Source organism: Neolamprologus multifasciatus, chromosome 7, assembly GCF_963576455.1.
Source record: "Neolamprologus multifasciatus chromosome 7, fNeoMul1.2, whole genome shotgun sequence".
Taxonomy (NCBI): domain Eukaryota; kingdom Metazoa; phylum Chordata; class Actinopteri; order Cichliformes; family Cichlidae; genus Neolamprologus; species Neolamprologus multifasciatus.
This window is the reverse complement of record NC_140445.1, coordinates 37,200,681-37,217,592: the sequence shown is the minus strand read 5'-3', so window position 1 is coordinate 37,217,592 and position 16,912 is coordinate 37,200,681. Positions and strand designations below refer to the sequence as shown.

General features: G+C 39.3%; 1 protein-coding gene across 4 annotated transcripts in view; it reads left to right on the top strand.

Moving 5' to 3' along the window:
- dcc (DCC netrin 1 receptor) overlaps positions 1–16,912 on the top strand; it is a 389,213-nt gene that overhangs the window by 272,251 nt on the left and 100,050 nt on the right. For all 4 annotated transcript variants that reach the window (XM_085168991.1, XM_085168990.1, XM_085168994.1 and 1 more), the window contains exons 13-15: positions 8,865–9,006; positions 11,519–11,629; positions 12,987–13,181. In XM_085168991.1, coding sequence (XP_085025117.1) covers positions 8,865–9,006; positions 11,519–11,629; positions 12,987–13,181 — 448 coding nt within the window. The remainder of the gene's footprint in view (positions 1–8,864; positions 9,007–11,518; positions 11,630–12,986; positions 13,182–16,912) is intronic.

Below are 16,912 nucleotides of genomic sequence, written 5' to 3'. Positions count from 1 at the left end.
ACCTCTAAAGAAAATACTTCTGATATGAGCTTAATTGTTCCATGGATCCCATTTAGTTCATTCAGTGACATTTAAGCCATGAAGCTCAATAAATGAATGGACACAGCACACTTTAGTTGAGAGACATGATTTCTACCAAATATATCCAATGTACATCTGAAATTAATACATGAGATGGTTTGTATTTAAGACTTTCTTTAACTGCACAAATATGTAAATAAAGGCAGCAGAAAATCAGGAAACTGTGTTATGGAGGTTTATGGGTCTCAGTACTTAAAATGTATTTAATAATAAGGTTGACAGGGTTGTACAATTGCTTGAGTATACATTGCTGGTTTGATTTGTGAGGCAGTTCTTTCTAATGATTATGATTTTTGACATTTTTTGTAAATTTACACACTTCTATACGATTTGAGTCTGTTAAATAATGAACACGTAGTACAAAATTGCTGGAAAGTGCCACAAGATGGTAAGTCCTCCCTCTACTCTACACACAACTGCACAAATATATCAGCAGATTCTGGTATTTATATTGCCAAACTCTTTCCAGTTTAATAGAGTCTTAGTTTTATAGGATTTCATGAGATTTTGTCCTTTTTGGTGGGAGATATTTGTTTCCCCAAGTGAAGGAGTTTAACTATATCTGGATCTTATTTATGAAAAGTGAGAAGGTGGAGGGTGAGATGAACTGGCAGTTTTATGCAGTCCATAGTAATGCTGGTGTTATAGCAGGCTATTTTGGGGAAGAATGAGCTGAGCAAGAAGGTTTTTGATTTACCAGTCGTTGTACATTCGCTCACCTATAGTCATGCACTCTGGTTGGTGACAGAAAGAATAAAGTTGTGAATACAAATGGCGAGAATGAGTTTTCTCTCTCGGGAGGTCAGTCTTGGAGATAGGCTACCTCCTTTGCATTGAAAAGAGCCAGGCTAGGTGGCTGGTGCAACTGATCAAGCCTCCTGGGTGTCTATTCTTGGAGATTCTATGGCTATGAAAATTGGAAGCAGAGCACAGAGCAAATGTACAGCTTGCCACAATGATTCTGTACGTATATGGTTCAAAATGCCTTGGGATCCCTTAGGAGTGCCTGGAAAACATTGCTGTGGCAAAGGATATTTGATACATGCCTGTTTATTCTCCTACCACCTGGATGGATGGATGGCTGTTTTAGAGGCATGTTTTCAGCACATACATAATGAAGAATGGGAATATTCAGTCTAAAAGCACACTGATGACAGTGTGCATCGATAAAACAAGAAAACATGAACTACTGTTTCAAACTGACACATTTTGTTAGATGTCATGAGAACTGGGTGTCCGACTATGGCCGAGCAGTTGAGAAGTGAGACTGGGGTTGTACTTGTCTTTTTTCACCTTTGTGCTCCATTAATTTATCATCAAGACTTTCATTTTTAAAGTTCGACTGTAGCTTTTAAAGGCATCTGAGGGAAAACAGAGGAAAGATTTCTTTTGTTCGAGATTGCCACAATTTACTAGAACTTAGGTCACTCTGGTGACACACTGATGGAGATCTAGTGTGAATGAGACACAAGTGCAAGTTGTCAAAATGATATTTCCATGCAGCCAAAAGCAGTGCAGATGTTCATGAGATAATAATACTGTACATGAGGGAGTGTTTTAGATTTTTACAGGCAGAGTCAAGGAACATTATGATGTGCCTATTTAATACCTTCAAATTTATGGATACAGAAATTCTATCCATATGTTTTCTTTTCAGACGATGTGTCCATGTCAGTTCAGACAGTGTCGGCCATTGGTTGGTGAGCAAAACTGCAAAACTGTGTTCAGGTTCACTGCAGTGTCACTGGTGTCGTACCACATGTGAGTTCATCTGTCCACCCGAGTGACTGTGAAATCTGACCTTGGTTCCTTAGAGGACAAATCCTAGATTGTGCAATGGGATCAGCCTTAGTACCTGCAGTAGGACTTGATTGCATTTAAAGTTACGTTGAAAGTGGTATATTTAGTGAAAGAGCCTAAAATGAACAAAAGGAGCTGTTAAGGAGGAAAGGAGCACTGCTCTCCGGATGGAGAGTCGGTATGCTAGCAGTATTGTCCTCCTTCACGGTTTCCCTCTTTTTGTGCCCATGGGAGTTGTTGCAACATGAATTTAACTTCTGAACTGTTTCCATGGAGACCTCACATCCAACTGTGTCCTGTCAAAGTGGCTAATTAGTTAATGAAGCGCGTGGCGATGCCCGACCAGAGAGAGTGAAAGAGAGCGAGAAAGAGTCTGTATGGAGAAATCTGGCCGACTCTCACATATATTCAGTTTGTCCCTATCCCCAGCCCCCTCCATCCTTCTGCCTCTCCTCTCTTCCCCCTCCTCCCTCTCTTTCCTCTCATAATCAGTTCTGCTGTAATCAATTAGCTGGATGAGGAGCAGCAGAGGGAACAGGTGCAGCTAAATGTTAATGAATTCCTCTGCGGCCATCCTCACAGTAACACTGGCTGAATATTTAAACTGCTTGTTGGCCCAATGACTTCACCGCAGCTGAAGCAGGGATCCACACACCATTGCTCTGTGTCTTTTTAAATATGTGCTTATACGACAACCTGTGAATGTGTGTTCACATGTTGGCATATGACAATCTATTTAGTTACTTTTTTTTCAAAGGGTGACGACAAAAGATGTTGGTTCTTTATTGGCTGGATAAAGAACAAAAGACCCAAAAGCACAACACTATGAGAACTATTCAAAACTTTAACTTCAAGGACTGGTGACACACATGTGTCTGGTCAGGTTAGGCGAGTGGAAAGCAACACGCACAGTCTTTAAAAAAGACCAAAAGTACTTATACTGGAAACTGGAAAGAATAATTAACTGGTCAGATGCAACACTGAGGTAAAACTGATTAAGACTCCAAGTTTTACAAAGTGAATATAAACTCAAAAAAGAGCGTCCAGCATTTATTAAAAATGTCACATCACAAATCACATTTAATTCAATAATGTTTAAAAAGCACTTTAAGGTATGACTTCATGAACAACATGCACGAACCCTGTGCAGCACCACGGCCCAAGCCTGTTGGGTCCTTACGGACATATACATCTTTTAAAAGACTAACACATAAAAAGTTACATAACTCACTAAAGCTTTGCAGTGTTATTGAAGCACCTGGGCTCTGTAGTGTGGTCATCTAATCACATCATTTTATTGCCACCTAATTCAGCCAGTGTCTCAGTTAATACCCTTCTACACATCTAAATAAAAACTTCTCATATTAGGCATGCTATATCTACAACCTCCTTTGCAACACATGTCAGCCATTCCCCAGAGTTTGTTGTTGTTGTTGTACGACATCTGCAATGTAGTACACACCAAAGTGTAGGGATGTTTCCACTTCTTCATGAAGTTTCATGAAATTCAGCCAGGCAGGTTTTGCATGATCAAGCTCATAATCAACAAATTCCAGTCTAACAATAAAGAGAAATAACATAAATACGTAACAAGAAGATATAGGTTGAGGTTAGTACATAATCTTTAGATTTCTATGTTGTTTTAGACACCTTAGTTTAAAGTTTTTCACTTTATTGTGTGGTAGTTTTAATATTCAATGCATATAACTGAGGTTTGATCACATCTTGTATGCTTAATAAACTAAATGAACAAAGCAAAAACATGTTTTAATTTGGGATATTTTAGATACACATTTGTACTGAGGATAAATTATTAGTAGGCTAAACTTGCTAAACTACTAAGCAGTATATTTGTTGTGTCTGATCTCTACAGTAGGGGAATTTAATTAAAAGTCACATGACCTATAATTCTGACTGAGGGTAATGATGTCAAAAACAAGCCACGGGGGATTATTTTATCCAATACACATCATTTCCTCCTTCCTTTAAATTTCTAAATATCCTCCAGTTTATCAGTTCAAGTTGGGATTTCTGTTATTGTCAGTTACACCCACATGTATCAGGTGAACGTCTGAAAGAGATTTATATGATGAGAGAAAAAAGCAACGGAGACACAGAGAGGATTTTTCTATTCTAATTCATTAATCTTCATTCATTAATGTTCAGCCCACCTGACACACACACACACACTTTGGGTCACACTGAGTATATCAGCAGGCTGGTTGATGGCAGCTGCCTCACAGAGCAGAGCACACTGGGGGCCAGGCAAACATCTGTTGTGTGTGAGCACGCGTGTGTGTGTCTGTTTGTGTGTGTCAGAGGTGGGTTGTTAACATGCAAATAAAGCAATTAAAATTCATGCGACACACACCCAAACACACACAGATACACACTCACACACGTGCAAATTGAAATAGAAACACAACAGAAGCCAGATGAGCTTCTCTGTTGATTGCTGATCAGATTTGCATGCAGACCCTTTTCACACTCTCCTGCGATGAACACCAATACTTCCAGAAATTATGCTGTATTTACGTGTTTGTGATATATTTTGACAGCATGCAGTTGAAGTTCCACCCTCGGGATTATTTAATATCTTATTTGCCCATACATACAGAATAGAAAACACTTTGTAATTCCCAAATCCATGGAGCATATCACAACCATGATATCAATGTAAAGATCATACTGTCACGTCAAACTTGGTATGCCGCTAGATAATTAATACTCCATGTGAGCTGGTGAGGGTTAAAGCTGAAAAAATGAGTCTTTAATGTTCTTTTTTTAATTCATATTTTAAAAGTTAATTCGGACATGGGCTATTAAACTGAAAGCCACATTATCGCTCTGATAATAGGTCTATAATTTTTGTACAAAATTTTATGTTGGTGGTTAGAAATGATTCTGAATTATTACCCAGAATTAAGAGATTTTAAATCTACATTAAATGACCCAAACTGCCCATAAAAGCTGTAAATCAAACTACATAGAGACAAAAATACCACACCAGAAGCGAGCAACAAAGACACAGAAAGTGTGACGCAAAAATGATTACAAACACATAATTTGGACTACACAATAACCCAAATCATTCAAAAAGAGTTGTAAAATGTCCAGAAACAGGTGAAAAAGGAGACAAACAGCAACTACCAATGAGCCCAACATGCTCACAAAGTGATGAATAGGGATTATAAAGAAATCTAAAAAGATCAAAAAATCAATCAATCAAAATTGATTTAAATAGCACATTTAAAAACAACAGTTTTGATCAAAGTGCTTCACAAATTAAAAATAAAAATAAAATAAGACAAATACAACGCAAGACGAGACAAACATAGAACCCAACCGAATGATAATCAAACTATCTTACATCAAAGCCAGAGTATAAAGATGGGTCTTTAAACGAGATTTAAAAGACTGAACAGTCTCAGAAGAGCGAATGGCAATAGGGAGGTTGTTCCACAGTCTAGGAGCTACAATAGCAAAGGCACGGTCGCCTCTGGTTTTCAACCTAGACTCAGGTTGCATTAAGAGCATCTGGTTAGAAGATCTTAATGCTTTTATAGGATTATACAAATGAAGAAGTTCTGTTAAATAGCTAGGGGCAGTGTTATTTAAGACTTTATAAGTGAATAAAAGAATTTTAAAATCAATGCCAAATTTCACAGGGAGCCAGTGTAACTTGGCTAAAACTGGAGTCATATGATCATGCATTCTGGCACCCGATAAAAGACGTGCAGCAGCGTTCTGTGCTAATTGCAACCAGTGAAGAAAGGAGTGGGGGAGGCCTAAATAGAGGGAGTTACAATAGTCCAGTCTAGAGGTAATGAATGCATGAATAAGCTTTTCAAGGTCCTTGGGGGAGAGGAAAGGCTTAGCTTTAGAAATTTGACGTAGCTGATAGAAACTGGATTTAACCACAGTAGATACTTGTTTCTCTAATTTGAAAGAGCTATCCAGGAGTACCCCAAGGTCTCTTACAACGTTGGAGAGGTAGCTAGCAAGTGGGCCAAGGGTAACAGTTAGTTGGTTCAATGGAATATGGCTGTCAAAGACAATAACTTCAGTTTTACTGTCATTCAAGATTAGAGAGTTTTGAGATAGCCAGGTTCTCACATCATGAAGACAATTAAACAATGTATGCAATGGATCTGTGACATTCAAACTCAAAGGGAAATAAATTTGAATGTCATCGGCATAACAATGGAAAGAAATATTATATCTTTGGAAAATAGATCCCAAGGGCAACATGTACAGAGAGAATAGCATAGGGCCCAAAACAGACCCCTGGGGCACACCACAGAAAAAAGGAGCAGAGGAGGAGGAATATTGCCCCATAGTGAAAGAGAGTGACCTCTCTGAAAGATAAGATTTAAACCATGATAAGGCTGTGCCCTTAAGGCCAACTACTTGCTCTATCCTTGATAATAAAATGTTATGATCTACTGTGTCAAACGCAGAAGTCAGATCCAGTAAGACTAGAACCACAGAGCAACCTGAGTCGGTGGTTAAAAGGAGATCATTAAAAACTCTTAGCAAAGCTGTCTCAGTACTATGTCGAGGCTTGAAGCCCGACTGGAATTTTTCAGAAATACCATTGGAATCTAAGAAGGTCTGAAGTTGTTTACAGACCACTTTTTCCAGGATCTTTGACATAAAGGGAAGCTTAGAAATTGGTCTATAATTTGAAAGAACACTGGGGTCGAGATTAGTCTTCTTAATAATGGGTTGAACAACAGCATGCTTGAACGCAGACGGTACGCAGCCCGAAGACAATGATGCATTCAAAATTGATAAAATACAAGACCCCAGTATTCAACGCTTCCTTAAAAATACGGGCAGGGAGAATATCACGTGGGGAATTGGAGATTGTTAAGTGGTCAATTATTTCCTTTACATCAGAAAGAGTCACAGGCTCAAACTGCTGAAAGACAGCAGAGCATTTAGAAACTGAAACTTGATGTGGAACTACCGATAAAAACGGGGCTCTTAAAATAGTGATTTTTTCAATAAAATACCTTAAAATACTTTCACAAAGAGCCGGAGAAACTTCCTTGTGTGCTGTAGCACGAGGATTAATCACAGAGTTAAAAATCTTAAAAAGAGCGTGGGGCTTGTGACAATTGGTCGAAATAAGACCTGATAAGTAGGCAGATTTAGCAGCTTTGACGGTCTTCTGATATTTTGACAGACAATTATGGAAGATTTACGCTGACACTACGAGCTTATCCTTTTTATACTTCCTCTCAGCACGACGGCATTCGCGCCTGAGAGCACGGGTAGTTTCATTCAGCCAGGGTTGGCATGACGACTTAGTACGCTTAGTCTTATGTGGAGCCACAGTGTCCAGAATAGAAGAACATGTGGAATTAAAAAGGTTGGTAAGCTCGTCAGTCGATAAATCCACAAGACAGACGGAGTCGGGGAGCGCAGAGTTGGCGAAAAGAGTAGAGAAGTTGGTAATGGTTTCAGAATTAATCGAGCGCATCTGGCGTAATGGACCCTGCAGTTAAGCTCCATATGTCGTAGCATAACATTAAACATAACCACAGAATGATCAGAGATCCCAGAGTCCTTGATATCTGTTATACAAATATCTAGACCGTAGGACAAAGCTAGGTCAAGCGAATGACCTTTTAAATGCGTTGGTTCACTTACCCATTGCGTAAGATTAAAAGTGTCAATAAGGGCAAGGAGATCCTTTGTTAGTGTGCTTGCCTCACAACAGACATGTATATTAAAATCACCAACAATTAAAACACAATCGTAGCGTAAAAACAGGCTCCCTAGTAGTTCAGCAAACTGAAAAATAAAATCCTTAACAGATTTTGGGGGTCGATACACCACAGCACAAAGAATTAGACCAGCTACCACAAATACGTGGTAGCTGGTCGCATCAAGTGAGTTTAAGTAAGCCTTAAGGCGAACACGAATACCGCTCCGTTTACCCCGTCTCCTATGACGTTTCCTAGGTGGAAGGGTAGCTGGAAAGTGGCGTAAATGATCAGAGATATCCGTCGGAGTTGAGAAAAAGTTCCCTGATTGCCACTTGAAACCAGGCGTATTGTGAGTCAATGGCTCGAGATTCAGAAGAGTTTGACGATCATAGGTAAGAAGTGCAAAGGCGTCAGGATAACACAGAGAAAATAGGATAGCAGACAGTAGACAAAACTCGAGGAGACGGCTTGCCGCAAACACTGGCGCCATCTTGGTTTTGTATGAACCCTCAAAAAGATACAGTGGGATGCAGAAGAATTTTAAAGAAACAAAAAAAATACATACTACAAAATATATAACTATACTACCTAAATAACTGGAACAAATTCTGATGGGCCTTAGGACTCTAGATGCATTGCCAGGTTTTTGTAGCTCCATGGATTAGGGGAGTGGCTCACTTAGCATCAGTCACCAAAGCAATCAGTGTCTCTTGTGCTGTCTTGCCTCATGCTCTCGTGGAGTTGTTTGGACTTGTTTGATTTATGTCATTTTCTTCTGTGTGATCTCCATATTTTGTCCTTCTTAATGAGTCAGGGTCATGACAATGGAAAACAACTGCAAAGGTGCACAAAGTTGCTTCAAAAAGACTCACAATGACCTCAAAGAAGTTCAAGACACAATAGAGAGACCCATAAAGAGAACCAATTCAATTCAGTTCAGTTTTATTTATAAAGCACCAAAGTGCTTTATATTGTAAGGTAAAGACCCTACGATAATAGAGAGAAACCATCAATAACCAGAAACAAATCTAACGAACACCTTTGAATAAGTATTTGTCCACAGTGGGAAGAAAAAACTATCTTTTAACAGGACGAAACCTTTGGTATAACCAGGGTCTGGACAACCACGCAAGACATTTGCAGGACAATAAGAATCAAAGTGAAACTGTCATATCCCTAATGAGCCACACCTCTTTCTCTATGAACCTCATCACCAGTCAGATGATGTTTGGCACCTTTGTTTACTGTTTTCTATCTTTTTTCTAGAGCATCAAAGTATCCTGGCAGCCTCCTCCACGCAGTGCCCAGAATGGGATCATCACAGCTTACAAGATCAAATACAGGAAGACGGGCCGACGTGGAGACCAGGAAGCCATCGAACCCAACAACTTCTGGTACCTGTTCACTGGTAAGTGTCTTCAAACTGGCATGTGATTTGATTTAGTCTGGAAAAGAGAAATGGTTAAAGATGTATCTGCTGTTGGCTTTATAAAACATCACTCAAGCGGGAGCATTTGTTGGGAAATTGAGCACAGAAGAAAGAGAAATATCTTAGCTTTTTTCATGCAAACAGTACTTGTTAGTAGGATCAATTCAGTCTCATCAGGGGGCTGTTATCTCTGAGAGACTACAATATATCACCAGACTCATCCTTTAGTATTTGCCCCCATTTTCTCTCCCAAATAAATCTTTTAAAGCTGCACTCTTTGTTCTTACAATGACTCTGCTTGTTTGGCCCAAACTACACAAAAACTGCTGTACAAGTCTGCAAGATGCTGCTTTTATTTATATATATATATATATATATATATATATATATATATATGGGGATTTAATGAAAGCACAGAAGATTGTTTTCACTGAACGTGATGCGAGTCTGACAGTCGGCATGCGTAAATCTTCAAATAGAGACAAAGAAGACGTAAATCCTAAAGATATGTGTGTGTGCTTTAATATGTCTGTGGAACTGTCAATTTATTTCTTTACTTTGGTGAAAAACAGCTGCAAGTCTGGGTCTGTGTGTGTGATTGTGTGACTGCATTCAAACTGCCACCAGCTATTATTTCAATTTGAGGTTTGCAGGATTTGAATGAAACTGATCTTCCTTTTCATTATTTTCCACTGATGGTTATCTTCATCTGTCTGTCCGCATCAGAATTCATTGCCCAGTGGCAGCTCCGCTTTTGTGTGTGTGCGTGTTTGGAATCTGATCCGCCTGCTGCAAGCCTGGCCGTCAGCAGTAATCACTCCTTTTTATTGTCTGATAATAAAAGACAAATTTAAATTAATAAAATTATTTCTTGAAAAAAAAAAAACTCAGCTTCTCAGAGGAGGTGAAAAGAACGGCAGATTAAATAAACATACTTAACGCTAACATTAAAACTTTATTTTACTCCATTTATGTAATGACACGTATTACCTAAGCACCCAAATCCAACCATGCACTTTCTTAACTGCTTATCCCACATAGTGGAACAAGCAGTGGGAATTTCAAGGTAAAAAAAAAATCTGTTTCCTTTTTTGAATGAGAATGATTAAATATTCTTCAGAGTACTGTCTTCTCATATGTCTGCATAGTTGTGGTACACATGACATGCTAGGTTTACTTGGCCATGTGTGTACTGGGCATCATTGTCACAGTTATTTAACACTTCTGAACTCGGCTCCTTAATAGACTGCAACACTCTGAGTGTTCTGATATCAGGCTAGATGGCTTAAGTGGTCCAATCATACAATCTGACAGCAGCACAGATTTAATCACTCTGGTTTCTGGTAGCTTTTATTTGTTGTACTTTTTTGTAGCCTTGCTCAATTCCTCCCCTCTGCGGCAGTAACGGTAACACCAGCTCCCACTTTAGTTAATTAGCATGAGCTACAAAAGTGAGAAGGTAAGGCTCCTTTTGAAGCTGAGAGACTCGGCAGACCCGGCTATTTAAGCTGCCAATCTCAAAGCTCACACAGAATGCAAGTGAAGTGCAACTCAAATGGTAGACAAGGCCTTAAATTGCCTGAAGCACTAGGCAATTGTTGGTCTTATACAATCCAACACTGTCGGATTGTAGGGTGGGTTACAGTGCCAAAAAGACGATCCAAAGGCTACCAGAAAGGAGAGGAAAGAGCTTGCTATCTTTATAGTAACTAAGGTGGATGGAGGGAAAGTGCACAATTATGGTGTGAGCCAACAACAGCACGGTAAATGGTCCACTTGGGAGTCCATCACTAACAGGACCATTACTGACACCGATATTTGGAAGATCTCCCAAGCAAGACTACAACCTGGCCAGTCTGCCAGTAGCAACACTCGACACAGGAAAGAGCAGAACTAGCTGGTTAGCAGCAACTGAATTTTAAAAATAAGGGTGAGGGCACTGTCCAGTCGTAAATTGAAATGTTGGCTCAAATGAATGAAAAAGCTCTCGAATCATAAAATAAACTTGGGTAGTGGCCAGTTAAGCTAGAAAGCCTATATAAGACTTAAGGTCTGTCAGAGAGGTCCATTAGAAATGTTATGAAAAAGGCACCAAGACCACAAGTGCAGTGCAGAGGAGCCTTTCAGCATTTTGAATTAGCGTAGGTGAAGACTAGTACACAGCTCCCTGCTACAGTTACCTGTGCTGACATTCAATTGCAAACTTTAAACTTTTATAAAAATCCAAATATTGGAGTTATTCAATTTAAACAACACTCACCACACAGTCGATATGACAGTGAGCCTCAAGTAGCCATTTGAGGAATTGTATTTTTTGTATTTCATTTTTCAGTCCTGGAGTGGCACTGGGTCCATATATGACCATTTATGACTGTGACACCGTGTTGATTGTGAATCGGTTATAAGCAGCAAACCTGTGTTTTTACAGCCGTACAACAGGAAAACGATGACGGTATAATGACATGCTTTCTCTCTCTTTTTCTCTTTCCAGGTCTAGAGAAGGGCAGTCAGTACAGTTTCCAGGTAGCAGCAATGACAGCAAATGGGACAGGCCCGGCCAGTGATTGGTACACCGCTGAGACACCAGAGAATGACCTGGATGGTAAAAACAGAGAGTGATAGAGCGTGTGTGTGTTTTTGTGTGCATGTGTGTGTGACAGCGGTGATTTGTATAACAGGATGTAAATACCTCCACTGCCCTAACACTCGCATAAATATTTAACCAGTTAAAGAAGGGTGTTGGGTGGATTGATGGAAGGTTTAGCTCAAGAAGGGGGGAAGTGAGAGGAGATGGAATAAAGCGGAAAGAAAAGGAAAAGCAGTCGTCCATGTGTAAGTATATCGAAAACAGAAAGATTTGCTTCATTTAGGCTTAAATACTAATGAATGAGCAGTACATGAACAACATAAAGAATTTGCACATTTGCATATGAGGGTAGATAAAAAATGTCATTTGAGAGATTTTTTTTTAATTTGTCCAAATAAAAAACATCTCTTTCTCCCTCTGCTTTCTTCTGAATTATGTAACGGTCACAGAGCTATCTAGCATTCAAAACAACGATAATGTAGTACTGAACAAATTTGTTTGTCAGCAGCTACTCTATAACACCCTCAGCAAAGACATAAGTGGAGGATTTAGTGCTTTAAAGTTAGTCTGTTCTCCTCATTTCCTGTTCTATATTTTTATTCATGGACTAAAGTACTAGAACAGCTTTGTATTGCCCCTGTTATCTTATACTGGGTCTTGGTGCATCCCCTCAGGTTATCAACTATCTGAGACACATTTCAGCCCCAGAATGTATATTTTGATGGGACATAAGTATAAAAGGTACTCTTTAAAGAAAAACTGATAACTCAGTTATAATGGTTACTGGATATTCATAAGCATTAAAACTGTCTTCATATCTGCCTACAGCTACGTTATCGAGAGTTACAAAGCCATTACGAGGCTATAGACAGAAGCAAAAACAATCAGCAGAAACAAACTGGCTAGCAGCTCTGGGGATTTTCGACCCTATAACTCTTAGCAGAATCATTTAAAAAAAGATAACCAGCTCAGCACCAGGATGTTCTGGTCAGCAGGATGCTGCAGAGATAAAAACAACAAACACATCCATGCTAACTGTGTTTCCGGGCCGGGACAGAGGGAGACACAAATCTTATTTCGATGGATTATCACTCAATAAAGTGATATGAAGCATCTCCCCCCGAGGACCGAGAGTGCTCTAATCTCATCTAATCTGTTCCCGAGAAATAACACTAAGTGTCAGGTCTTTTTAGGGGTAACAGGGTTAGCATTTGTTACCCACAGCTGCTCTAAGTACCTGCTTCTGTGAGTACTAACAGGGTTAGCTTTAAGACTATTGGCGGTGGTAGAGGTCAGTGATGTACCAATGTCCCCAAACCACAGCGCTGTCATCGTCTTTGTGTCTGACATTTTATTGTTGGTTTGTTTGCAGAGAGTCAGGTGCCTGACCAGCCGAGCTCCCTGCACGTCAGGCCGCTTCCCAACAGCATCATCATGTCCTGGACTCCACCGCTCAGCCCTAACATCCTGGTCAGGGGTTACATTATTGGCTATGGAGTAGGCAGTCCCTACGCTGAGACGGTCAGAGTGGACAGCAAGCAGAGATACTACTCCATTGAAAACCTAGGTATGAAAGTGGCTGGAGTGACTTCACCTATAGTTTGCTAAGAAAATGGATACCTTTTTCATCCAGGACACATTCAGTCTACATTACCCGCCAGCTAGTGCCAACAAAAGGAGACAAAATAGACCTTCCAACTGAGAGCTGTGCTTTCAAAGTCTGATTTACTGCAAGCAGTGAACATGTTTAATATTTGAGGCCAAAACAGGTCACCATTTCTTATGGATCAACATAATTTTTCCTGCATTTTCATTACAGCTCAATGTACTGAAACAAAACGGTGACATATGCTGATAAATCATGAATATTCATAAAGCGTATAATTGTTACTGACCAATAAATACGTGAATATCACTCTCCAAAACAGAAGCACAAACATCTTGGGCAGTCTGCACCTCAAAGCAGGACTGCAGACGTGATTGAGAGGTCCATTTCACTGCCTCAGATTAGTAAGGGGTGGGCTAGCAGATTGGACTGTCTATAGCTCTCTGTGCTGGGACCGGTCAATCAGAGTCACTAAGTTCCTAACTCCTGTATCCAGATGGATGAGTGATATAAAACTTCATCCCTGTGCAGTTGTTATGAAGGCTGAAATTATCCATAAAGACCAAAACTGTTATCAGTAAAAGGCAGTATACATGTTAATTTCTGCTGTAAAGTTGGACATTTTAACATTGGAGTCTGTGTTTATCAAAACGAGCCAGAAGATAACCACCACCAAGGAGGTGGTTGTTTTTTTTTTTTATTTCATCCTGAGAGGCTGCTTGGCTTATTTTTACTGTAGAGGCACTCTTGTGACACAAGTTGAGTATGAGTATGAGATTATCCACATCCAGTGGGAACCGTCTGTAATGGCTCTTATTTGACTGTGATTTTACATACACATACACAAAAAGGCCATTAGGACAAAGTATCACAGTTTGGGGGAACAGTTTTGGATATTTAGATACTGAAACTGCGTAAAACAGCTAATGTGGACAGAATTTTACTTATTTCAGCAAAGTGTTCATCCTTTAGGAGCTAGGTGCCTTACCGTGAATTTAGGATATTCTGGATCTACTCAGTGTCTGGCTAAAGGGCAAACTGGCAGAGCTGTAGGACACCTGATGCAACACCAGGCCTCATAGCCAGAAACACCTGCAGTCATAAGCAGAATATTAATCACCAATAGTTTCCATCATTGTCAGAACCTTTTTAATTTCTTGTCCTTCCTCTTATCAGCGCCAAAATAATTCATCATGTCATGGCATTTCCAGCATGCTTATCAACAGCACCTACTTAATAAGTTCATCCTTCATAAATCCAGCTGCTCCTGCTGACAGCGTGCCAATATTGACACACAGCGTTTGCCTCTTCCATTAATTCATTATGAAGATGAAATCCCCCCATTTAATTACGATCAATAATTTAAAAGAATTTAATAAGAAAGCTGCTTGAGGTGGAAATCTAATTGTGAAAGGTCGAAAAAGAGAAAACATCCTCCCCAGTGAGCGCAACAACCAATTTGCATGCCAAAGAAGACAATAACAAATAGGGTGCAATTTTATATACGGCTGAGAATTGCCATCTCAGGTCTCATAATGGAAGAGTGATGGGAAAAATAAAATCGGGCCGTTGTGTTGCATGCACACGTGGGAGTGAGTGCACATATGTACACGGTATTTATAATTCATAGCGATCATTAATTCATGCGTCTGGGGAGTGGAGCCGCCGTGTTTGCCTAACTGCTGCGAAGGTTTGGCACAACATGGTGAGAACATGCAGCATCATCACGCGTGACCGGCTGTGGCAGGATGAGCCGCTGCATGATGATGATTACAGATGTCTGCGGCAAGGGCGTGGCTAAGCAGGAGGCTTTGACTTGGCCACTAACCCTGCCAAAATTATTTGTCACATCAGTGGAACTGTGGGCAGAAAATATGTGGGAAAAATAGAACAAAATAATCTAAAAAAATGCAATTATATGTAGCGAAAGCTCTGACAGCTAGTTATGACTTCAAAACAATAAAGTTCTTAAAACTGAATCCCCCTCATATTCCTCATGGTGGTTTGGTCCACTGCCTACAATTCTGTAAGTCCTTTGAAAATTTACAACAAAGGATGTGTGAGACGATTTTCTTTACTTCTGCCACTCAGCTCAATAAAACATAATTTAGTTAGAGCTACTGTTGTCACTGGGAGATTGATATTTACGCCAGCAGCAATTTATATTTGGCAGCAGGACTCTCTACTGAGAGCTCTCCAGCCTTTCATGTGCATATGTGGAACGTTGGAGAGCAAGCATGACAAGCAAAACCCACAAAATAAAACAGGTCAGGGATCAATCATCACAAAAAACATGACATTGATAAAGTGGGTTACCAATTGGCTTGCAGGTGCACCGCTGCACCGTTGACTTTGTGGCCCAAATAGAAAGGAATGTTTGACCTACATGACCAACTTGGCCTTGATTGTTGCTTCTTTAGTTCAGCCACACCTGCCTTATATGGACCAGCTGAGGCATTTGGACCATGTCTGTCCCACAAACTCTTTGCTTAAACTAGTCAAAGCATTGCAGTAACATTTGCAAATTTCAAGTCCTGCATCTTCTTGAAAAAGTGCAGCTTTCTGTGTTTACTGTCAAACTAGAGAAAGGTTACAGTCACTGAGCAGGATTTAAAACAGAGGACAAAAGATGCTGAAATAAAGTACAAGTTATATAAAAATAGATTAGTAAATATTATAAGAACAAGTAAGAAAGAATATTACCACAAATTATTGGAGCAAAGTAGAAGTAACACACAAGAAACATGGAGGATATTAAATAGTATAATCAAAAAGGGCTCAAAAAATAAGAATTATCCAGATTATTTTAAAAAAGATAAAGATATTGTGCTTGATAAAACTAAAGACATTGCAAATGAATTTAATGATTTCTTTGTAAATGTTGGCTTTAATTTAGCAAAAGAAATTCCAGAGTCAAGAAATAATAACGACCTAAATAAACATATTACTCAGAATGTGTCCTCCATGTTTATTGGTGCTGTAACTCATAGAGAAATAATTAACATTGTGAAGACATTTAAAAATAAAAAGTCCACTGACTGTTTTGGTATTGACATGATATTAGTTAAAAGTATTATAGAATATATAGTGCAACCTTTCGCATACATTTGTAATCTGTCCTTTCAAACTGGTGTATTTCCCTCACAAATGAAAATAGCAAAAGTTATTCCAATCCATAAAAACGGAGAGAGAAGTCAGTTTACCAATTATAGGCCAATATCACTGCTCCCACAGTTCTCAAAAATTTTAGAAAAGTTATTTGTTAATAGACTTGATAAATATAATGAGAAGCATAATCTCCTAAGTGATAACCAATATGGCTTTAGAGTGAAAAGGTCCACTTCGATGGCAGTGATGGAACTTGTAGAAGGGATATCTAATGCTATAGATAATAAGGAATATACTGTTGGTGTTTTTATAGACTTAAAAAAGGCGTTTGATACGATTGATCATTCTATATTAATGAATAAACTAGAGAGATATGGCATAAGAGGGTTAGCATACAAGTGGATGAAAAGTTACCTGGATGACAGATATCAATATGTCGAATTCAATAATGTAAAATCTAAGCAGTTGAAGGTAACTTGTGGTGTTCCTCAGGGCTCCGTGCTGGGCCCTAAATTATTTATATTATACATAAATGACATATGTAGCATTTCCAAACTGTTAAAATGTGTATTGTTTGCTGATGA